This window comes from Anomaloglossus baeobatrachus, chromosome 4 (genome assembly GCF_048569485.1).
Source record: "Anomaloglossus baeobatrachus isolate aAnoBae1 chromosome 4, aAnoBae1.hap1, whole genome shotgun sequence".
Classification (NCBI taxonomy): domain Eukaryota; kingdom Metazoa; phylum Chordata; class Amphibia; order Anura; family Aromobatidae; genus Anomaloglossus; species Anomaloglossus baeobatrachus.
Window position 1 is genome coordinate 593,512,195 of NC_134356.1, and position 24,834 is coordinate 593,537,028.

At 51.0% G+C, this 24,834-nt stretch overlaps 1 protein-coding gene across 1 annotated transcript in view; it reads left to right on the plus strand.

The window, feature by feature from the left end:
- The first annotated feature begins 7,314 nt into the window (after nt 1-7,314).
- The window catches only part of MXD1 (MAX dimerization protein 1), a 31,709-nt gene continuing 14,189 nt past the window's right edge, over nt 7,315-24,834 (plus strand). The window contains exons 1-2 of the mRNA XM_075346149.1: nt 7,315-7,623; nt 17,980-18,076. Coding sequence (XP_075202264.1) covers nt 7,551-7,623; nt 17,980-18,076 — 170 coding nt within the window. The 5' untranslated portion in view covers nt 7,315-7,550. The remainder of the gene's footprint in view (nt 7,624-17,979; nt 18,077-24,834) is intronic.

Consider the following 24,834-nt stretch of genomic DNA (forward strand, 5'->3'; position numbering starts at 1 on the left):
GACGGTAAAGGTAACAAATATCTACAATTTAAACTGATCTACAACGACTTCCAGCAAGGCTGACCGGGACAGAAAGTAACAAATGCTAACACGTTACTTTCCATTTAATCATTTGTTAATCAAAACCTGCGCTGGAGCTGAAGTGTCTGGATAAATCATTCAGCGGAGGAGAGCTGATCCGCGTTATTTGCATATGTCTACAATGGTAGAAACCCCAATGGAAATAATCAAGAAAGTAGCAAATCAGATATTTGATATATGTAGAGAAGGAGATGATGGGTGGTCCACGGTATTGGCTTTGTTGGGGCTTAGTATGACCACTAGCAACTAACTAAATGTGATTATACGTGTGGTCGTAACTCCGCCACTCGAAATTAAAGGGGTTGACTACTACTTTTACATTGATGGCCTATCATTAAGATAGGTCTTCACTGTCTGAGGCCGGGTCTCGGCCAATCATTAAGCTAGGTCATCAATAATAAAACTAGTGGACAACCCCTTTAATTTGACGAGCAGAGGTTACTAATCTCCCCCCGCTCCGTCCACTTTGTCGGAACTAGGTGAAACTAGAGTGGAAACACGAAATTTAATGTAACCCCACATGACTCGCCCTGTCTTATTTAGGAAAGTAATGCTAAATCTGCCCTCGGTGTTGTGTACTGCCCTCGGTGTTGCGTACTGCCCTCGGTGTTGCGTACTGCCCTCCGTGTTGCGTACTGCCCTCCGTGTTGTGTACTGCCCTCGGTGTTGCGTACTGCCCTCGGTGTTGCGTACTGCCCTCGGTGTTGCGTACTGCCCTCGGTGTTGCGTACTGCCCTCGGTGTTGCGTACTGCCCTCTGTGTTGCGTACTGCCCTCTGTGTTGCGTACTGCCCTCTGTGTTGCGTACTGCCCTCTGTGTTGCGTACTGCCCTCTGTGTTGCGTACTGCCCTCTGTGTTGCGTACTGCCCTCTGTGTTGCGTACTGCCCTCTGTGTTGCGTACTGCCCTCCGTGTTGCGTACTGCCCTCCGTGTTGCGTACTGCCCTCGGTGTTGCGTACTGCCCTCGGTCTTGCGTACTGCCCTCGGTGTTGCGTACTGCCCTCGGTGTTGCGTACTGCCCTCGGTGTTGCGTACTGCCCTCAGGGTTGCGTACTGCCCTCAACGATCTCCTCACAATCTGATTTCCCTATCTAATGCAAATCCTCTCCAAATGGAAAATATGGCTGTGCACCTGCTATCTTCTGCCAAGAGATGCCGAGCATCATCTGATCACTGCTGTATGTTCTGGGCCCTCTAGAAACAGTCACAGTTACAATAAAAAAACTGATATTCCGTTGAAAATTAGGGTTATTAGCAAAATTTATAACCATTCTGCAGTTTCCAATAAATTAATGAAAAAAAAAGAACAATCTCAACACAACTAACATAACAGATGGTTTCTCCAAATTCACACGTAAGGCCACCTATACTGACTACTGCAATCTCAGAATTATTCACCCCCTCCATGACGAGCATCTTCAGCACTTAGTAGAGCCCTTCTGGCTGTTATGACCTGCTGCAAGCAAAGTGCAAAGCCAGACACCGGCTCCTGGCATCAATAGTGAGGAATCAAAACCCATTCCTCGTGGTCAGTGGCCTCCGGGGAGGGGGGGACACGAGCCTGTACAATTAGGGGGGCCTATATGAGGGCAGGCAAGCCTGTACGATGAGGGGGGCCTATACAGGGGGAGACGAATCTACAATCGGGGGGTGACGAGCCTGTACGATGGGGGGGCCTGTATGGGGGAAACGAGCCTGTTAAATGGGGGGCTGTACGTGGAGGAGGGCAAGCAATTGAGGGGCCTGTATGATGAAGGGGGGGCTGTACAGGAGGAGACGAATCTGTACAATGAGGGGGGCCTGGACGATGGGGGGGCCTGAACGGGGGGAGATAAGCCTGTACAATGAAGGTGGGGGCCTGTATGGGGGAAACAAGCCTGTACAATGGGGGGGCCCTGTACGTGGGAGGAAGACTAGCCTGTATGATGACAGGGCCTATATGGGGGCAGGCAAGCCTGTACAATGAGGGGGGAGACGACAAGCCTGTACAATGAGGGGGGCCTGTACGGAGGAAACGAGCCTGTACGATGAGGGGGGAGACTTACAGGGGGAGACGAACCTGTACGATGGGGGGCCCTGTACGGGGGGAGACAAGTCTGTTCGATGAGGGGGGCCTGGACAGGGGGAGATGAGCCGATACGATGAGGGAGACTCTGTAAGCAAAGAGACAAGCCTGTATTATGAGGGGGCTCTACGTGGGAAACAAGCCTGTACAATGAGGGGGCTCTACGGGGGGAGATGAGCCTGTACAATGAGGGGGGGGGCTGTACGGGGGTGACGAGCCTGTACGATGAGGGGGGCCTGTATGGGGGGAGGCAAGCCTGTACGATGAGGGAGGGACTGTACAAGGGACCTGTATGGGGGAGACGAGCCTGTACAATGGGGGGACTGTACTCAGGGAAACAAGCCTGTACCGAGTCTGTGCGATGAGGGGGGCCTGGACAGGGAGAGACAAGCCTGTACAATGGGGGGGTGGCTGTACGGAAGAGATAAGCCTGTGCAATGGGGGGGCCCTGTACGGGGGGTAGACGAGCCTGTACGATGGGGGGGCCTGTACGATGAGGGGGGCCTGTACGGGAGAAACGAGCCTGTACAATGGGGGGGGAGCCTCTACGGGGGGAGACGAGCCTGTATGAGGGGGGGGGCTGTACGGGGGTGACGAGCCTGTACGATGAGGGGGGCCTGTATGGGGGGAGACAAGCCTGTACGATGGGGGAGGGACTGTACAAGGGACCTGTATGGGGGAGACGAGCCTGTACAATGGGGGGACTGTACTCAGGGAAACAAGCCTGTACCGAGTCTGTGCGATGAGGGGGGCCTGGACAGGGCCTGTACAATGGGGGGGTGGCTGTACGGAAGAGATAAGCCTGTGCAATGGGGGGGGCCCTGTACGGGGGGTAGACGAGCCTGTACGATGGGAGGGCCTGTACGATGAGGGGGGCCTGTACGGGAGAAACGAGCCTGTACAATGGGGGGGGAGCCTGTATGGGGGGAGACGAGCCTGTATGATGGGGGGGGCCTGTACGGGGGGAGACGAGCCTGTATGATGGGGGAAGCCTGTACGGGGGGAGACGAGCCTGTATGATGAGGGGGGGGCCTGTACCGCGGGAGACGAGCCTGTATGATGAGGGGGGGGGCTTGTACGAGGGGAGACGAGCCTGTATGACATGGGGGGGGGGCCTGTACGGGGGGAGACGAGCCTGTATGATGAGGGGGGGGCCTGTACGGCGGGAGACGAGCCTGTATGATGAGGGGGGGGGCCTGTACGGGGGTAGACGAGCCTGTATGATATGGGGGGGGCCTGTACGGCGGGAGACGAGCCTGTATGATGAGGGGGGGGGGCCTGTACGGGGGGAGACGAGCCTGTATGATATGGGGGGGGCCTGTACGGGGGGAGACGAGCCTGTGATGAGGGGGGGCCTGTACGGGGGGAGACGAGCCTGTATGATGGGGGGGGCCTGTAGGGGGGGAGACGAGCCTGTATGATGAGGGAGGGGCCTGTATGGGGGGAGACGAGCCTGTATGATGGGGGAGGCCTGTACGGGGGGAGACGAGCCTGTATGATGAGGGGGGGGGGCCTGTACCGCGGGAGACGAGCCTGTATGATGAGGGGGGGCCTGTACGGGGGGAGACGAGCCTGTATGATATGGGGGGGGGCCTGTACGGGGGGAGATGAGCCTGTATGATGAGGGGGGGGGCCTGTACCGCGGGAGACGAGCCTGTATGATGAGGGGGGGCCTGTACGGGGGGAGACGAGCCTGTATGATATGGGGGGGGGCCTGTACGGGGGGAGATGAGCCTGTATGATGAGGGGGGGGGCCTGTACGGCGGGAGATGAGCCTGTATGATGAGGGGGGGGGCCTGTACGGCGGGAGACAGCCTGTATGATGAGGGGGGGCCTGTACGGGGGGAGACGAGCCTGTATGACATGGGGGGGGCCTGTACGGCGGGAGACGAGCCTGTATGATGAGGGGGGGCCTGTACGGGGGGAGACGAGCCTGTATGATGAGGGGGGGGCCTGTACGGGGGGAGACGAGCCTGTATGATGAGGGGGGGGGCCTGTACGGCGGGAGACGAGCCTGTATGATGAGGGGGGGGGCCTGTACGGGGGGAGACGAGCCTGTATGATATGGGGGGGCCTTTACGGCGGGAGTCGAGCCTGTATGATGAGGGAGGGGGCCTGTACGAGGGGAGACGAGCCTGTATGATATGGGGGGGCCTGTACAGGGGGAGACGAGCCTGTATGATGAGGGGGGGGCCTGTACGGGGGGAGACGAGCCTGTATGATGGGGGGGGCCTGTACGGGGGGAGACGAGCCTGTATGATGGGGGAGGCCTTACGGGGGGAGACGAGCCTGTATGATGGGGGGGGGCCTGTACCGCGGGAGATGAGCCTGTATGATGAGGGGGGGGGCCTGTACGGGGGGAGACGAGCCTGTATGATATGGGGGGGGGCCTGTACGGGGGGAGACGAGCCTGTATGATGAGGGGGGGCCCTGTACGGCGGGAAACGAGCCTGTATGATGAGGGGGGGCCCTGTACGGGGGGAGACGAGCCTGTATGATATGGGGGGGGCCTGTACGGCGGGAGACGAGCCTGTATGATGAGGGGGGGGGCCTGTACGGGGGGAGACGAGCCTGTATAATATGGGGGGGGGCCTGTACGGGGGTAGACGAGCCTGTATGATGAGGGGGGGGCCTGTACAGGGGGAGACGAGCCTGTATGAGGAGGGGGGGGCCTGTACGGGGGGAGACGAGCCTGTATGATTGGGGGGGGGCCTGTACGGGGGGAGACGAGCTTGTATGATGAGGGGGGCCTGTATGGGGGGAGACGAGCCTGTATGATGAGGGGGGAGCCTGTACGGGGGGAGACGAGCCTGTATGATGGGGGGGCCTGTACGGTGGGAGACGAGCCTGTATGATGAGGGGGGGGCCTGTACGGGGGGAGACGAGCCTGTATGATGAGGGGGGGGCCTGTACGGGGGGAGACGAGCCTGTATGATGAGGGGGGGGCCTGTACGGGGGGAGACGAGCCTGTATGATGAGGGGGGGGGGCCTGTACGGCGGGAGACGAGCCTGTATGATGAGGGGGGGCCTGTACGGGGGGAGACGAGCCTGTATGATATGGGGGGGCCTTTACGGCGGGAGTCGAGCCTGTATGATGAGGGAGGGGGCCTGTACGGGGGGAGACGAGCCTGTATGATATGGGGGGGGCCTGTACAGGGGGAGACGAGCCTGTATGATATGGGGGGGGGCCTGTACAGGGGGAGACGAGCCTGTATGATGAGGGGGGGGCCTGTACGGGGGGGAGACGAGCCTGTATGATGGGGGAGGCCTGTACGGGGGGAGACGAGCCTGTATGATGGGGGAGGCCTTACGGGGGGAGACGAGCCTGTATGATGAGGGGGGGGCCTGTACCGCAGGAGACGAGCCTGTATGATGAGGGGGGGGGCCTGTACGGGTGGAGACGAGCCTGTATGATATGGGGGGGCCTGTACGGGGGGAGACGAGCCTGTATGATGAGGGGGGGGCCTGTACGGCGGGAAACGAGCCTGTATGATGAGGGGGGGGCCCTGTACGGGGGGAGACGAGCCTGTATGATATGGGGGGGGCCTGTACGGCGGGAGACGAGCCTGTATGATGAGGGGGGGGGGCCTGTACGGGGGGAGACGAGCCTGTATGATATGGGGGGGGCCTGTACGGGGGGAGACGAGCCTGTATGATGAGGGGGGGCCTGTACGGGGGGAGACGAGCCTGTATGAGGAGGGGGGGGCCTGTACGGGGGGAGACGAGCCTGTATGATTGGGGGGGCCTGTACGGGGGGAGACGAGCTTGTATGATGAGGGGGGGCCTGTACGGGGGGAGACGAGCCTGTATGATGAGGGGGGAGCCTGTACAGGGGGGAGACGAGCCTGTATGATGGGGGGGGCCTGTACGGAGGGAGACGAGCCTGTATGATGGGGGGGGGGCCTGTACGGGGGGAGACGAGCCTGTATGATGAGGGGGGGGGCCCTGTACGGGGGGAGACGAGCCTGTATGATGAGGGGGGGGCCTGTACGGGGGGGAGACGAGCCTGTATGATGGGGGGGGGGCCTGTACGGGGGGAGACGAGCCTGTATGATGAGGGGGGGGGCCTGTACGGGGGGAGACGAGCCTGTATGATGGGGGGGCCTGTACGGAGGGAGACAGGCCTGTATGATGAGGGGGGGGCCTGTAGGGGGGGAGACGAGCCTGTATGATGAGGGGGGGAGACGAGCCTGTATGATGAGAGGGGGGGGCCTGTAGGGGGGGAGACGAGCCTGTATGATGACGGGGGGGCCTGTAGGGGGGGAGACGAGCCTGTATGATGAGGGGGGGGCCTGTAGGGGGGGAGACGAGCCTGTATGATGAGGGGGGGGCCTGTACGGAGGGAGACGAGCCTGTATGATGAGGGGGGCCCTGTACGGGGGGGGGGGACGAGCCTGTTCGGCGAGAGCGGGGTCCTGCACATGACCGCTGTACGGATGCGGCCGCTCTCGGGGATTTTGCACTGCAGCAATGTTCCAAATCACGTGGCGCCAGAGAGAAGCCCCTCGTCACGTGATCTGTCAGCCAACCACATTACGTAATGCGTTCTATTTCCAGAGACAATGCATGTGACGTCACAGAGGGGGTCCCTGCTGAGTGACAGCGGCCCTCCGCCAGTGACGTCACAGGACGCGATTGCTGCTCTACAGTATGGTTATATACATACATGGCGATATATGCCTTCCTGCACGGTGTCCGCATGGTAAATGCTGGCCGCAGCAGTGTGCAGGCGGCAGTGCAGCAGTGTGCAGGCGGCAGTGCAGCAGTGTGCAGGCGGCAGTGCAGCAGTGTGCAGGCAGTGCAGCAGTGTGCAGGCAGCAGTGCTCACCACATACGCGCACACTGACACGTAGAACTGTTATCGCCTAGTTAACGATAACTACATATTTAGCGAGCTACCCGGTGATGACGTCACTACACCCATGGATGGGACACATTTTCAGGAGCGGCCCAATCAGAAGAGCTAACAGCTTAATAGGCGTGCCCAAGCATGTATGGGCGTGTCACTGTCCGTACACTAACCAATCACAGCCAAAATTTGTTGACAGCACTTCTTGCCCCTCCCTCCAGATGCTCTAATGGTCGGCCCCATGTGTCATCCTGACCAATACGAAGTAAGGGGATGGCACTGTGCCGTGGAAACGTGACCAATCGGATCTCGCCACTGTGCCAGTGGGCGTGTCTGCGCAGGCGAGCAAGGGGCGTGTTTTGCAGAGCAGATAAACAACAATCCCAGCACTTCCCCCATAGACTCGGTTACTTAGACACCGGGACCAGGCTGAGGACACACCGCACAAAGCTCGGCTCTCACCGTACACACTCCTCCGCCACTAGCTGTCACCACCTCCTCCGGTACACCGAGCCCTGTCACCACTACTCTCTCCTCCTCCCCGGTGCTGGAAAAATGGCGGCCTCGGTCTGTGTCAACATCCAGATGCTGCTGGAAGCGGCGGAGTATCTGGAGCGGAGGGAGAGAGGTGAGAGTGGAAATGTACAGGTCCAGCCTGTCCGGGAGCAGGGGCGCAGGTCACCGCCTCACTGTGCAGAGGCCAGAGAGCACAGTATATATATGTGTGTGTGTGCAGTGTGTATACTGTGTGTGTGCAGTGTGTATACTGTGTGTGTGCAGTGTGTATACTGTGTGTGTGCAGTGTGTATACTGTGTGTTTGCAGTGTGTATACTGTGTGTGTGCAGTGTATACTGTGTGTGTGCAGTGTGTATACTGTGTGCGCACTGTGTGTGCGCACTGTGTGTGCGCACTGTGTGTGCGCACTGTGTGTATACTGTGTGTGCGCACTGTGTGTATACTGTGTGTGCGCACTGTGTGTATACTGTGTGTGCGCACTGTGTGTATACTGTGTGTGCGCACTGTGTGTATACTGTGTGTGCGCACTGTGTGTATACTGTGTGTGCGCACTGTGTGTATACTGTGTGTGCGCACTGTGTGTATACTGTGTGTGCGCACTGTGTGTATACTGTGTGTGCGCACTGTGTGTATACTGTGTGTGCGCACTGTGTGTATACTGTGTGTGCGCACTGTGTGTATACTGTGTGTGCGCACTGTGTGTATACTGTGTGTGCGCACTGTGTGTATACTGTGTGTGCGCACTGTGTGTATACTGTGTGTGCGCACTGTGTGTATACTGTGTGTGCGCACTGTGTGTATACTGTGTGTGCGCACTGTGTGTATACTGTGTGTGCGCACTGTGTGTATACTGTGTGTGCGCACTGTGTGTATACTGTGTGTGCGCACTGTGTGCGCACTGTGTGTATACTGTGTGTGCAGCAGGGCCAGAGATCACTGTGTGTGTGTGCAGTGTGTATACTGTGTGTGCAGCAGGGACAGAGATCACTGTGTGTGTGCAGTGTATATACTGTGTGTGCAGCAGGGCCAGAGATCACTGTGTATACTGTGTGTGCAGCAGGGCCAGAGATCACTGTGTGTGTGTGCAGTGTATATACTGTGTGTGCAGCAGGGCCAGAGATCACTGTGTGTGTGTGCAGTGTGTATACTGTGTGTGCAACAGGGCCAGAGATCACTGTGTGTGTGTGTGTGTGTGTGTGCAGTGTATATACTGTGTGTGCAGCAGGGCCAGAGATCACTGTGTGTGTGTGTGCAGTGTGTATACTGTGTGTGCAGCAGGGCCAGAGATCACTGTGTGTGTGTGTGTGTGTGTGTGTGTATACTGTGTGTGCAGCAGGGCCAGAGATCACTGTGTGTGTGCAGTGTGTATACTGTGTGTGCAGTGTGTGTATACTGTGTGTGCAGCAGGGCCAGAGATCACTGTATGTGCAGTGTATATACTGTGTGTGCAGCAGGGCCAGAGATCACTGTGTGTGTGTGCAGTGTGTATACTGTGTGTGCAGCAGGGCCAGAGATCACTGTGTGTGTGTGTGTGTGTGTGTGTGCAGTGTGTATACTGTGTGTGCAGCAGGGCCAGAGATCACTGTATGTGCAGTGTATATACTGTGTGTGCAGCAGGGCCAGAGATCACTGTGTGTGTGTGCAGTGTGTATACTGTGTGTGCAGCAGGGCCAGAGATCACTGTGTGTGTGTGTGCAGTGTGTATACTGTGTGTGCAGCAGGGCCAGAGATCACTGTGTGTGTGCGCAGTGTGTATACTGTGTGTGCTGTGTGTATACTGTGTGTGCTGTGTGTATACTGTGTGTGCAGCAGGGCCAGAGATCACTGTATGTGCAGTGTATATACTGTGTGTGCAGCAGGGCCAGAGATCTGTGTGTGTGTGTGTGTGTGTGTGTGTGTGTGTGTGTGTGTACAGCAGGGCCAGAAATCATTCATATACTGAACACACACACACACACACACATATAATATATATATATCTAATATATAAAGCTGTGTGTGTGTGTATAGTATACATTACATGTCTAATCCTGCCTGACTGTTCAGAGTACAACAGCATCCAGCCTGATACACCGATCTCACTGTGTGTATAGCATGTATAGTACACGTATGATCCTGCCTCACTGTGGTCTATGTACTGCGCTGTCCTGCCTGCCAGTGTATATACTGTATATATAATGATATATTATACTAGTGTGGTTCATATATAATGTATTTGGACACATACATGCATATCTATTCTAGCAGTATACCCATTACACTCACATCACTGTATTAATACTGATATATATATATATATATATATATATATATATATTATTGCGCACCCTATACACATATACATTTCTGTATGTAAGCCTAACATATACCGCAGATCATTCTCTTGCCCATATCTCGGCATGGACGTCCATTACCTGTACCCATAATCCCCCTGTGTTGCCGCCTCTCTACATACCCCCCCATGTGTGGCGTCCGTTATCGTGTGTGCACATACCCGACAGACACGTGATTTCCTCTCTCATAGCACAGAGTGTACATACAGTGTATTACCCTGTGTGTGGAGACATGTATATGAGCACACGCTCGTACATATTGTGCAGTCGAGCGTGATGGAATTAGGAGCAGCGTTATTTCTGTGCAGTCCTCCGCTGCTGCGCTCCCTGTGCACGTCCATGCTCATCACTTGTGTTATTCCGGTGCGGCCATGACTGCACGTATGAGTGATGGTGTTTATATGTGCGGTTAGTCACGTCAGAGCAGGTTTTTGCTGTCAAGGCTCCTCCGTCACAGCACATGGCGACTCCTGGCATGTACCGGTGTGGTGCATACACTGTGTGCTCCTCCATAGACGTGTACACTTGGCAGAGCCCAGCGCTGGCGGCAGCGTGAAGGCAGTAATTACCAGGCAGCATCTCTCCATAATAGTTGTTAATTATCTTCCAAATATTTTTCCACTTGTGCCGCTTCCTATTATTATGTTAATACATTGAATACTTCACATGATGCAGCAGTGAGCGGTGTATACGGGGTGGGGTGTATACGGGGTGGGGTGTATACGGGGTGGGGTGTATACGGGGTGGGGTGTATACGGGGCGGCCTCTCCAGGGCTCTGACATGTGGATAAGCCCCTGCTAAAAATACACGCCATTTACATTATCAAAAAATAAGTGCTCCTGTATGTGTGGAGGTCTGCGGTGAGGGGGGCACAGGCCGGACCCCGGGGGATCATTGTGTGCGCTCGTTACTAGCGGTCACAACAGACTCCAGAGGGGGACAATGATGAGGCCGTGCTGTGAGGAACATGGGGTTTGTTGTTGTTTATTATTTTTGTTTATTTTATATAATGTATCCAATAAAGCATAAACATTGATTGAAACCACTAATAATGGGCTGCATTTAGGCACCTGAGCAGTTCTCTAGTTTATTGTTATCCACTGTTTTATTTTGACATTTTTCACTTGTTTTATGCCTTGGATGAAAAGTGTTCATAGAGCTGAACTCCTGAAGACGATGTACGGGCATTAGAAGCCGGTTACCCTGTTTATTGCCATAATATAAGAGCAGCAGAGACATCGGACCTGTGCCTAGCGGGGGTCACTATCGGGCTTTGTCATCTCACGTGGGCCAGTGTGGAAGGAAACATCAGTACCGATCACACACTGATAATCCCATGAAAAACGCACAACCCCTGTGTTTTCCTGAATTGATTTAAAGGGGTTGTCCACTACTTTTACATTCATGGTCTATCTTTAGGAGTGGTCATCAATGTCTGAACGGCCAGGGTCTGACACCCTGAACCCCCGTCGGTCCTGGCAGCAGGCTACCGGAAATGCTCAGCTTCGGTTCTGCTCCACCTTCCGATAGCGGCCAAGGCCGGGTACTGCGCATCCACCTAATTCTAATTAATAGGAGGCAGATGTGCAGTACCTACCCGCAACCGCTATCGGAAGACGGAGCAGCACCGGTGGATGCTGCCACCGCCAGGACCGGGAACAGCTGGTCAGCGGAGGTGTCGGGTGTTGTACCTTGGCTGATCAAACATTGATGACCTATCCTAAAGATTGGCAATCGATAAAAGTAGTGGAGGATGTCTTTAAGCTTTGGTCCCATTTAGTCAGCAGTGCTGTAACGGGGTGCCAGGGGTGCCTCGGGGATTGTAGTCGTGGCCCCTTTTTCTATCAGGCTTACCCCCGGCTCCGCCGTCACTATTGGGACAGGGGATTGTTCTGTGGGGCAGAGTGTGGTGGAAAAGAGCATACTTTCAGCCGCAGGAAGACTCTTCAGGCAGGGATCAGATAAACCAAACGACATGTTTATTGCACAGAGTTTCACAGACAGCTCAATGCACGGATTTTGCAGCGCACGGTCACAATTCCTGTTCGGGGAAATCTTTCCTTGTTGTCTCCTCTAGTGGGGATGTGCCCGGCTACTCTACTTCACCTAGGCTCCCACTCCGGCTAACACAGACTGGACCCACACCAATTCTGCTTCACCCTTGAGGACACTTCTTCTCTTCTTTCTTTCTTTCTGCCCACTCAGCTCCACACTCTACCCCTGGCTGTTCCTTCTCCCCCGTCCCAGAATCAACTGACTTTTACACACACACACACTCTCTTTCCCCCTAAGCTGCCGGCTCCTCCTCTCTCCTGCACAGTTTCTATGGGGACAGCCGTCCCACCCGGCCACTAGGGGAAACCCAGCTATACAGTGCAATTACAATAAAACATTAACATAAAACATCAACAGCTTTGTCTACCCCAGCGGGGGTATTTTCAGGGGGTAACACTGCACCTCTTTGTAAGGGGTCTGCCCACCCCTTACATTCCTCCCCTCTTTCTGCCTAAGCCTCCCGGCAAGGCTCGAACCTGTAAAACACAACGTAGCAGCAAGGCAAACTTTGGATAAAACTTTAAAACCTTCATAAACAAAGTCAACCACTGAGCGCACAAGTTCTGCACCCGGAGTCCCTCCTGGGAGCTCCCGGTCTTTGTAGACAGTGTGCCCGGAGGCCGTTACAGCACTCCCGGTCTTGGCTGGTCTTCTGCCCGGAGGCTTTCACAGCACTCCCGGTCTTTGTAGGTAGGAGTACAAACAGTAAAGTCTCCGTTAACAACACAGAGGGAGCCCCTGGCTCAGTCCAGCATCAGGCTCCTTCCGGGCTCGGTGGCTTAAACATGGTTACAAACAGTGGAACTTTTTCCGGCTCTTTTAACAATGCCGGTACTCAACACGAACAGGTCCATTACCTCCGGTCATTACGGGTCACACGGGGTGGTAAGCGCGCTGCCATTCGGCCCGCTGAGCCCTCACATAATCAGAAAGGGACTGACCTGGCAAGCGGCGCAACCTCCGGAACGGTTCGTAGTTGACTGGTGGTTCTGGCGCCTCTGTCTCCGGTTTTGCCTCTTCAACCCCCGACGGGGGTGACGGGGTCGCTGAACGGGACGGCTGGGGACTACCCACGACGATCACCGGGTGTGTGACCATGCTCTGGTGGATCGCTAACACCGCCGGTGTCCCCTTTTCTGGATCAGCACTCAGTCCTGTCATGACTTCTGGCGACACCGCCAGCGTGTTTCTCGGCCGGGAAATCTCAGCCAACACCGGTCTCTGTTGGGTACGTCTCCGGTATTGGCACTCTTCCCATTCGATCTCTTGCTGCCACTGTGCGGCCTCTTGTGCAGTGGGCATCCGGGTCACTCCTACCGCAAATAGGCCCCGGCATCCCACTTCTCTCCGGAACTTCACCTTTTCTCCCGGGTACAGCGTATGAAGGCGCTGTGGTAAACCCTCAATGTCCAGGTTAACCCGGTTGTAGAAGAAATGGTCACCGGTCTCTTCATCCTCAATGAATCCATAGCCCTCCGCCTGATTGAATTTGACCACGGTGCCAACGGTGCACTGCCGATCAAACTCGTCGCTAAGGGGACCGGCCATCATCTCGCGCGGAGTCGGTCTCTGGGTTGGCGTTTCTTGCAATGGCGCCGGGGCAGGTGGAGATGCTGGGGAAGGTGGAGGCAGGCCTTCTTTTCCCGCTCTTGGATACACTCCACCCCCAGTCTTGCACATCAAATCGACCCGGCCGAGGCGGTTCTTCTTTTTTCCTGTAACACCGCCCACTTCACATGTCTTCATCAGCCTCCTGGCGCCAACACCTCCCCTCTTTGAGCGGCGCACTCCGCACTTCTTTTTCTTCACCGGCCAGCCCCAGGCTTTTCTTTTGGCGCCAATTCTTCGTGCGCTCGCTGTGCTCGTGAAGACGGCGGCCATCTTACCGCCGTCCTGTGCCTGGTCCAACGCCTTAGGCACCACTTGTTCTTCCCAATATGGAACCGGGACCCTTCGCCAATAGTCCAGATCCTGCCGACTACGCCACATGTAACGGGGTGCCAGGGGTGCCTCGGGGATTGTAGTCGTGGCCCCTTTTTCTATCAGGCTTACCCCCGGCTCCGCCGTCACTATTGGGACAGGGGATTGTTCTGTGGGGCAGAGTGTGGTGGAAAAGAGCATACTTTCAGCCGCAGGAAGACTCTTCAGGCAGGGATCAGATAAACCAAATGACATGTTTATTGCACAGAGTTTCACAGACAGCTCAATGCACGGATTTTGTAGCGCACGGTCACAATTCCTGTCCGGGGAAATCTTTCCTTGTTGTCTCCTCTAGTGGGGATGTGCCCGGCTACTCTACTTCACCTAGGCTCCCACTCCGGCTAACACAGACTGGACCCACACCAATTCTGCTTCACCCTTGAGGACACTTCTTCTCTTCTTCCCTTCTTTCTTTCTTTCTGCCCACTCAGCTCCACACTCTGCCCCTGGCTGTTCCTTCTCCCCCGTCCCGGAATCAACTGACTTTTACACACACACACACACACACACACACACACACACACACACACACACACACACACACACACACACACACTCTCTTTCCCCCTAAGCTGCCGGCTCCTCCTCCCTCCTGCACAGTTTCTATGGGGACAGCCGTCCCACCTGGCCACTAGGGGAAACCCAGCTATACAGTGCAATTACAATAAAACATTAACATAAAACATCAACAGCTTTGTCTACCCCAGCGGGGGTATTTTCAGGGGGTAACACTGCACCTCTTTGTAAGGGGTCTGCCCACCCCTTACAGTGCCATGTCTAATAATTGTGGCTGACTTGTGGTGCGTGACCAAACATTATTTTCCCCCAAAAATGTCACCAGTTAGATTTTTAGGTTGCACGTCTTGTATGATCATTCCGTTATGGACCACGCACCATGCTTGTGACCTGTTTTTTTATTTATTTTTTTTTCCCTTTAAACATTGCATCTGATTAGTCAATGGGGTCACACTGTGGCAAGTTGCCTACTGCGCCACATTAACTTGCAGACAAGCTGTACATACCTGTCAGTCACACGACCAGTCTGATAGTCAGATGTTGAGCAGTAAAAGTCTCTGGGTAGTCTTAAACCAAGTGTGGTAGGCCAATACAACGACTGATCCAACACCCTGTCCACCCAAAGTCATCAGAATATCTGGGGTTCTGTTGTGTGGTCCAGTTCACTACGTAGCTTTAGGTGATGCTTTTCCTGATACTCGGGTACCATGAGGCTTACTACTACTTTCAGAAGATGAAGACATACTGGTACCAGAGTTCTCCCTCACCGCCTCATCTGGTAAAGAGAGGTTCTGTAAACCTACAAATTTGGGGGCCAACCAATGGGCCAATAGGGTAAAGGAGTAAAAAATTGAACGGTGAAACTGAGTGGTCAAAACCTAGTCTGAGAACACAGCCTATAGATATGGAAACAACTGGTAAACGTCTAAAGCTTTGTACATGGATATTAAAAACTTTGAAAAGATGGGAAGGGATGTGAGACAAAAAATAGAAGAGGCGCATGGGATATAGTATCCATTACAGGAATGAAATGTTAAAGCCAAAAGGGTTAGCAATGATGTTCAGTGGGGCCAAAGTAAACACTTTGGATAATAATGTTATGATTAAATCTGAAAAAGTAAAGGTGGCTTTACACGCAGCGATATCGCTAGCGATGTCGCTGGTGAAAGCACCCACCCCCGTCAGTTGTGCGTCACGGGCAAATCGCTGCCCGTGGCGCACAATATCGTTAGGAGCCGTCACTCGGACTTATCCGCCTAGCGACGTCGCTGTTGCCGGCGAACCGCCTCATTTCTAAGTGGGGGGTCTGTGCGGTGTCACTAAGCGGCCGCCCAATAGGAGCAGAGATGAGCGGGACGTAACATCCCGCCCACCTCCTTCCTTCCTCATTGCCGGCGGTCGCAGGCAAGCTGCAGTTCGTAGTTCCCGAGGTGTCACACGTAGCGATGCGTGCGGCCTCAGGAACGACAAACAACCTGCGAGATCGTCGATTATTTGAAAAGGAACGACGTGTCAACGATGGACGATAAGGTGAGTATTTTCCATCGTTAACGGTCGTTCCTTGCTGTCACACGCAACAATGTCGCTAACGATGCCGGATGTGTGTCACAGAATCCATGACCCCGGCAATATATCGTTAGATACATCGTTGCGTGTAACAGGGCCTTAAGACGAGAATACAGTACACTCATAAAAGAGAGGAAGCCTGAAAATACCCAGAAAAGGTAGTGCAGTCCGAATGGACAAGGCAGATAATGACTATGATAAGAGGCACAGGGATAAAAGATGGCGCAGATGTTCATAGAGAATCCTGCGCACCGTGATATGGTGCTAATTATGTCAAATAAATGAATATCGTGCAGAGGTAAAGGAATTTTGATGGCCATGCAAGAAGTGCAGGATGGGCAACATAAGTGGACACCTGTGCTGTAGAAGGCGCACATAACATGCGAGATATAGGGCCAACATGTACCGTGTCCTCCCGAAAATAAGACAGGGTCCTATATTATATTATTTTTGCTCCATAAGATGCACTAGGGCAGTGTTTCTCAACTCCAGTCCTCAAGACCCACCAACAGATCATGTTTTCAAGTTTTCCTCAATCAGATTTTCAGGATTTCCTTAATCTTGCACAGGTGATTGAATTATTCCCTGTCTAATATTGAGGAAAACCTTAAAACATGATCTGTTGGTGGGTCTTGAGGACTGGAGTTGAGCAACACTGCACTAGGGCTTATTTTCAGGAAATGTCTTATTTTCCAATGAACAATAATACACATTTATTCATCAACAAAAAAAAAAATCAACATTTATACAAATATAATCAGATCATCACATTCTGGAACATCAGCATTTTGTGCTAATCTGATTACTGGTTCAGATACATTTTATTATCTGATCCGCTATTCTCATGATGCAGAACCAGTCCTATAGTGATGGGAACATACCGTATTTACAAAGGTTTAAATTACCTGCTTAAATGTATTATTCTCTATGTACTGCTAAGTTTACCCTCAAAATAAATCGGACACCTCCTAAAAGAATCACGCTTACCAGACACCAAACAATTAGAGCTGACAAGTGAATGGGCTCTCACATACAAATCCCCGTCACTGTCAGGTCTCCCTGTGTTCTGCAGCGGTTGGCTCCTCCTGGTGACTGGAAGCAGTATCACTTGCGCGAAGTGATGATGGTGCCCAATCAGTTTGTGAGAGCTGCTTTGCAATACAGCTGAATGGCGAGGAACCTTAAAGCAACACAGATCTCTGTGTGAGAACCCATCCGCCATCAGCACTTGTCAACTGTAATTGTTTGGGGTCTGGTGAGTGCAATATTTTATTTTTTTTTTCAGGGGTGGAAGTCTGCTTTCATTTGGGGGTGTCTTCTTTCTTTGATGAAGAGTCCTGCTGTTTAACTTTTTTCTCTAGCTGCTTGGACACTTCCTTATGGAACCACAACTAGGGCTTATTCTTGGAGTAGGGCTTATATTTTAAACACACTCCAACAAATCCTACTAGGCCTTATTTTGGGTTTAGGTCTTATTTTGGGGACCTTGCTGCATCTGACTCGCATTTCGCAGCGGCTTCTTCCAGCAATTTTGTCCGGACCATTTTTGGAGTTTTGTGTGAAATTATGTTCAGCTGCCCTTTTTTTTTTTTTTTTTTTTTTCTCTCTATTTTTTTTGTGTTGTTCCAAAACACACATAGGAAATAAATACATTTTATTTATATATATATAATATGAAATGTGTAATTGCAATGATATTCTGTGGTAAATATTTCACTTTCTGGAACAATTTTGAAGGTGCCAACACTTTCGCCCCTGACTATAACTGACAGGTGTAATGTTATTGTGCTTTATGGCAATTTCTGCTTTTTTTATTTTTTTTTTTAATGTGCTTTTTTAATGTGCGATTTGTAGAAGGCGGTTGTAGAATGTGTTTTTATTCTTTTATGTTTGTGATGATCTTGTGTGTGTTTTGTACGTCTTGTGCTTCTGCAGAGCCATATTTCTTTGGCACTCGTGCTTAGATCAAGCATTTAGAGTTATCAGGTTAATGGTTGTGTCTTTTGTCGTACGCAGAAGCCGAGCATGGTTATGCTTCCATGTTGCCTTATAATAGCAAGGAGAGGGACAGCTTGAAGAGGAAAAGCAAATCGAAAAAAAGCAGCAGTAGCAGGTAAGCTCAACCCCCCATCCCCAGGACGTGCTACAGTCGCTGGCAGCTCTGCTCTCCGCTCACATGCAATCCATATGTGACGTTTGGCAGCACACACCCCCCCCCCCCCCCCCCCCCCCCGGAGAATTTGTGCCTTCATTGAGAAACCTCTCGTGATTCCTGCTCTTGTTTTCATGTGAAAAATGTGTCTGAGCTGTTAGAGCGGTGAGAATGAAAAGCAGATTGCACTGCCAAGTGAATAATATCCAAGGTGACACATCCCAGGTAGTGCGGATGGCAGCACTGCTGAACGCCATGTACTAAAGCAGGAATAAAATAATATATAGCAAATAAAACGCATGGAAATGGAGTGCTTTATTAGGCTGTGTGCATACAGTGCATTTTTTATTTTTTATTTATTTTTTTTAGTGCAGTTTTTTGTCTCAAAGTCAATTATAATCCTGAAGGCTCGTACACACGTTGGGTTTTTCTTCCTTGCAGATTTGGTGCAGATATTAATCTGCAGCGTGTCACTTATTTCATCGTTTTTCACCCATTGAATTAAATTGAAAAATGCTGCAAAAACGCACATTTTCCTGCCAAGAAATGGTGCAGAAATGACTTCAACCAAATACTCCATGTGTGTACATAGCACGCAGGGACGGTTCACATTGTATTGTGTAGCCCTCAGCTTTGTACTATTACATTATATTATCTCTTATTGTTCTGTTTCTATGCTGCACTATTGCTATTGTTTGTATATCTGGTCTCATTGACTTGTGCGCATCTATTGTTAAGATCACATTCGGTGCATGTGCTTGTTGCCCACCGTCCATCTACTCGGCCCCCTTGTTTGTGCATTTAGGGTCCAATTCATCATTCTGCATAGTTACTGTACTCTTAAAGGGAACCTGTCAGGTGCAATATGCACACAGAGCCATAAGCAGGTCTGGGTGCATATATCTAATATCTGCCTAACAGTCCCTGTATCGAGTATCATACATAAAGAGATCTTTAGAAAAAATATTCTCCTCAAGGAGAAACGTTTTCCCCTTAGACCTCACTATAGCTTCTCATACAACCAGATCAGATCTTATACTGTGCACTGACAAGGGGCAATTGCCCCGAAACACCGTGTCTGCAATTTGAGGTTCTGATCTGGCATAAATCCTAGGTCATATGAAAAGGCTCGTTTAAAGGTTCACTTTTGACTTTTAGGATTGCTACTTCCAATAGGTGGCGCTAGAGTTTGTCTCCTTCCTCTGCTGAAGAGACAATTTGAATAAAGATCCTTTATGATATGCAAATGAGCACAGGGACTAGTCACAAGGGCGTTAGTTCCTGCGCTTATTCCGCCTTCTTAGCATGGTAGCACACCCACAATGGCATGCTAACATGCTATTCAATGCCCATTGCCCAGTGTCCTTATCAGCAGTGACACCCCTACCTGTGTCCATTGTCATCGCCTCAGATGCCGGGCTTAGGGTCAGTGCGCATGATCAGAGTGCCTGGGACGTCCGGTAATGCGCACTATGAAGCCGGGTGTATGATTCCCTGCTTCTGAGAGGTCTAGTGCGCATGACTGGAAGTGTCGGGCATTCTGATCATGTGCACTGCCCGGCGTTCTGAAGCGGTGACAAACGACGCAGGTACGCGCGTCACCGCTGATGACAATGGGCATTGAATAGCATGTTTGCCTCCATGGGTGCGCTTACTAACATGCTAAGAGGGCGCAATGAGCACAGGAACTAACACCCTTGGGACTATTCGCTGGCCTCATTAACATATCATAAAGGATCTTTAGAAATACTTTTTCTAAAGATCTCTTTATGTATGATACTAGATACAGGGATGGTTAGGCAGGGATTAGCAATATAAGCCCAGAACTGCTCATGGTCCTCAGGGCATATTGCACCCGACAGGTTCCCTTTAAGTTGTTTTGTTTTTCTCTGTTAGGTTGTGGTTTTCTGACATTGTTTTCACCTAATTCATCCAAACAGGGCACAGAGTTCATGAATTTTGCAGAATAGCTCACATTGTCTTTTACTTCTGCCTTTTTGCCATGTTTGTAACTTCTTAGCTCTAAAAGCCACACGTTTTGCAAAAAAAAACAAACAACAATTTTTAGCTGTTGTATATAACGTCACCCTGGGGGGGGGGGGGGGGCTGAAGTCAAATTGCGCCAAGTCGTGCATCTTCTTCTTTTTTTTTTTTTTTTTTTTTTTTTTTTAAACGTTGCTTTTCATGGAGCTAAAACATCTAGAAAAGCCACATGGACATAAAACATAACAACAAAAGAGAACTAGAAAAATGACACAAATCACAATCTGAGAGGCATTCACACCACAAAACCTGACAATGTGATATGTATCAAGCCCCTATTGTATAATCTAAGTCTACAATCCCTGTAATAGAATTGTACCGCATCACTGTGCACCATTGTGAGCCCATATTGAGGGGCAACGATACTACACCGATAATGGATGAATGATGATCCTTGGCAGATTCGTTCACAGGACTGCTGACCCCACAGTAATAAATCAGTGTGGGGCAGGTCTATAAATTGGCAAAAAATAACTATTACAACAAAATTGTGGGTTAGAAAATGATCTATATTAGAAATATGGGACTTTTGCTACTTTTTAAGTTTTACAGTTGTGTAATAGCTGACACGATGAACTCCTGAGACGTGAGAATTGAAAGCTGATGGCCATCTTAAGTGTTGGTGGAGACGCCACGTCTTATTTAGATTGGCCCCTTTTATTCCCAACAAAGACAATAGGCTTAATTTATCATTTTGTGTTAAAGGGGTGTTCCTATCTTCAAGATCCTATCCTAATATGTAATAGGCATTATAATATTAGCAAATACCTCCAACTAGAAATGTAGTATAGCTCTCTTGATATAGCCACATCTCTTACCTCATGTGCAGGGCATTGCAGCTTAGATATCCATGGTTACAACCACAAGCAACAAACTGTCACTATATGACTGGACGTAACCGTGGATACTTAAGCTGCAATGCCCTGCACATGAGGTAAGAGACATGGCTATATCCGGAGAACATTTCAAATTGGAGGTTACACCTCCTACATATTGGGATAGTATCCTGGGAGATGGGAATTACCCTTTAACTTGTTGCCATGACTGACCAATCGCCACTTAGCTTTCATTTCTTTAACTTCTCTGGAAAAAATGAATGCTGCAATGTGATTGGGCGCTAAGGCCAGATTTTCGGTTTCAATAAATGAGGCCTATATTTTTTAAGATCTATGTGGAAAATGGATATAAGGCCGTGTGCGGCTTCATTTTTCATTGCGTTTACAGCAAAATTTTGCCCATTTTGCAACATTTCATTGTCGTAAACGTCCAAATCATAATTTATCAGTGTTTCCCTCTGTTTATGACACCAGGTTGGCGTGGATTTATTTTCTAATATAGAAAAGTATATCAATAAACATGGATGAAAAGTCAAATTTTGCGACATTTCACCTGATACATTGGTCTCTGGCTCTTATATCTAATATTGAAGTGATTTAAAAAGTTGGTCTGGCGTAATTTGCACAATATGTATTGTTAAGGGGAACCTGTCACCAGATTTGGCCCCTATAAGCTGTGGCCACCACCAGTGACCTCTTATATACAGCATTCCAGAATACTGTTTATAAAAGCCCAGGCCGCTGTGTAGAATGTAAAAAACAGTTTTATAATACTCACCTAGGAGGCGGGACGGTCCGATGGGTGCCTCCTCATCCGGTCCGGCGCCTCCTCTCTGCGGCGATCTCCGTCCTCCTTATTCTGAGGCCCATGTGCATGATGCATCCTACGTCATACACCCTGGCCAGCTTTGTGGTCCTGCACCGGCGCACTTTGATCTCTCTGCTCAGGGCAGAACAGAGTATTGTAGTGCTCATGTGCGGGCGGTCCTTAACTTTCCTAGTGCCTCCGTATTACAGTACTTTGATCTGCCCTCAGCATGGCAGATCAAAGTGCTCCTGCGCAAGACTGCAATGCCGGCCTGTGTTGATGATGTAGAACACGTCATCCACACTGTCCTGGGTAGAAGGAGGACTGCAATCGCCGCAGAGAGGAGGCACCGGACCGGAGAGCAGCGACACCTATCTGACCAGACTGCCCCCTAGAGGAGTATTATAAGTGTTTTTTACATTCTACAGAGCGGCCTGGGCTCTTATATACAGTATTCTGCAATACTGTAAATAAGGGCTCAGTGGTGGTGGCTGCTCAGTGGTGGCCGCAGCTTATATGGGACAAATCTGGTGACTGGTTCCCTTTCACGTGGGACACTGAATAAATATGGATTGTTGGAGTTAGTGAATAGAATACAGATTTGATGCCAGTTACGCTATTTTTGGTAAATGTAGGCCCGAGTGATTGTTGATTTTTTTTTTTTTTTTTTTTTTTTTTTTTGTTCCCAGTAATTTTCTATGAAGTTTCTAATAACATCTGAGTCCGGCCTAACGAGGTATTGGAGTCCTGATTGTTTACAGGCCGCTGTCAGCAGCAGATATCGATCATGCGCTGGCAATGGTCCCCAAATAATGATACATTTCGTGTCGTCCTACGTCATTTGCGTAGACTGCAGCCAGCGCGTCTTGTATTAGTACGGCCATACATATGCAGCACTGTGACGCCATAGAGGAGAGCACCATCTGCACATGTATGTGTCAGTGTATTCTCCGTTATTTCAGTATGTGTTTTATTCTATTTCTGGGCCTGAACGCCTCTCATTTCTTGTACTCGCATATTCCTCGCTGCCTTCCCCCGTGGATCCTATTCAATGTATGGAAATGGTGACTTGTTCAGCTGTAACCATAGTAACCCGAGGCAGGACGAGGCCTAGGCAGGCGTATGGCCGGTGTGCCGCCATGTGCGTCGCTGGGCCTGTGATTATTCAGCGTGTGCTCTGAGGTGACAGATGACAAGGTCACACAGAGTTCGGGCCTAATGGGACATCCCTGGTGAAAACTGTCACAGGCAAATTGTTGGCATGAAAACCATTGATGTGGCTATAACACGGAAATGTAATGGCTGATATACACGCTTGCTTTTACGCCCTATCCCCTAATGTAAATCTTAATATGGGCCAGTAATGGTCGCCGACTACTGCAGTGACACAAATTGTATCTGACAGTTGCCATAGAAACCACATTAATAATTTGCATAATACAATAAAATAGGTTAATAGAAGGAAGCAAGTGCTATATAGGGGCCCATGTGAGAATACTATGTAAAATAGAGGACAGACGTGTCCTTTTTATTAGATGAACCGGCCATTTTGCATTCTGAAAAATGGCGGTGTATATTGTGGGGTTTTTCATGTCATCCTTTATGCATAGAAATTGTAAGGACAGTAGTTGGTAAATGTTTACCTGTAGATTTAAAGATTCTCCCCCCCCCAATATCTGATGGGATTTGATGATAAATCATGTGATTCACATGTAAACCCCCATGGAATAAATGGCGCTATAATAATAATTGAGGGGGTGATTTGTAGAAGCTGACCATACAGTCCCTACAGCGCCCACTGCAGGGGAAAGGTAGTACTACATGCTAACCAGTTATCCAATGTATGGCGGCCATGTCTGCCAGGGTGAGGCTCTCTGTTCTGGCTACTAGAGGCAGGTCTTGAGCAGTGTATCATCTCCTTCATGGCTGCACGTCAAAATATGTTAAATGGGGCAACTGAATGTGAAAAGGCTGTAAACTGCCTTAAAGGGGCTGTCCACTACTTTGATTCCACATGGTTTTCCCCCCGGTAAAATAATAAAAACTATACTCTCTTCATGTGCCAAGGAGCGCAATGCCAGGGCTCACGTTGGGTTGTGACATCACACGAGCCCACATCCAATCAGTGCCGACTTCCTTTTAGGGTATGTGCGCACGTGTGCGTATTACATGCAGTTACGCTGCGATCTGCACAGCAGCGTAACTGCATGCGTCCTGCGTCCCCTGCACAGTCTATGGAGATTGTGCAGGGGCCGTGCGCACGTGGCATGTTAGAACGCAGCGATTCGGCTGCTTGCCGAATCGCTGCGTTCAAGAAGTGACATGTCACTTCTTTCGTGCATTCTGCATGCTGTCTATAGGGAGAGGCAGCATGCAGAGCGCACGAATCTGCCGGCACCAGGCGCTTCAGAACGCAGCTTTTCAGCTGCGCTCTGAAGCGCACATTTTCGGTGCGGTGCAGAGCGCACACGTGCGCACATAGTCTCTTTTAGGGTATGTGCGCACGTGTGCGCTCTGCACCGCACCGAAAATGTGCGCTTGAGAGCGCAGCTGAAAAGCTGCGTTGTGAAGCGCATGGTGCCGGCAGATTCGTGCGCTCTGCATGCTACCTCTCCCTATAGACAGCATGCAGAACGCACGAAAGAAGTGACATGTCACTTCTTAGAACGCAGCAATTCGGCAAGCAGCCGAATCGCTGCGTTCTAACATGCCACGTGCGCACGGCCCCTGCACAATCTCCATAGACTGTGCAGGGGACGCAGGACGCATGCAGTTACGCTGCGGTGCAGAACGCAGCGTAACGGCATGTAATACGCACACGTGCACACATACCCTTAGGGCGGCTTTGCACGTTGCGACATTGCACGTGCGATGTCGGTGGGGTCAAATCGAAAGTGACGCACATCCGGCGTCGCAGTCGATATCGCAACGTGCAAATCCTTTTTGATACGATGAACGAGCGCAAAAGCGTCGTTATCGTATCATCGCTGCAGCCTCCGACATTTCCATAATGCCGGTGCAGCGACAGGTAC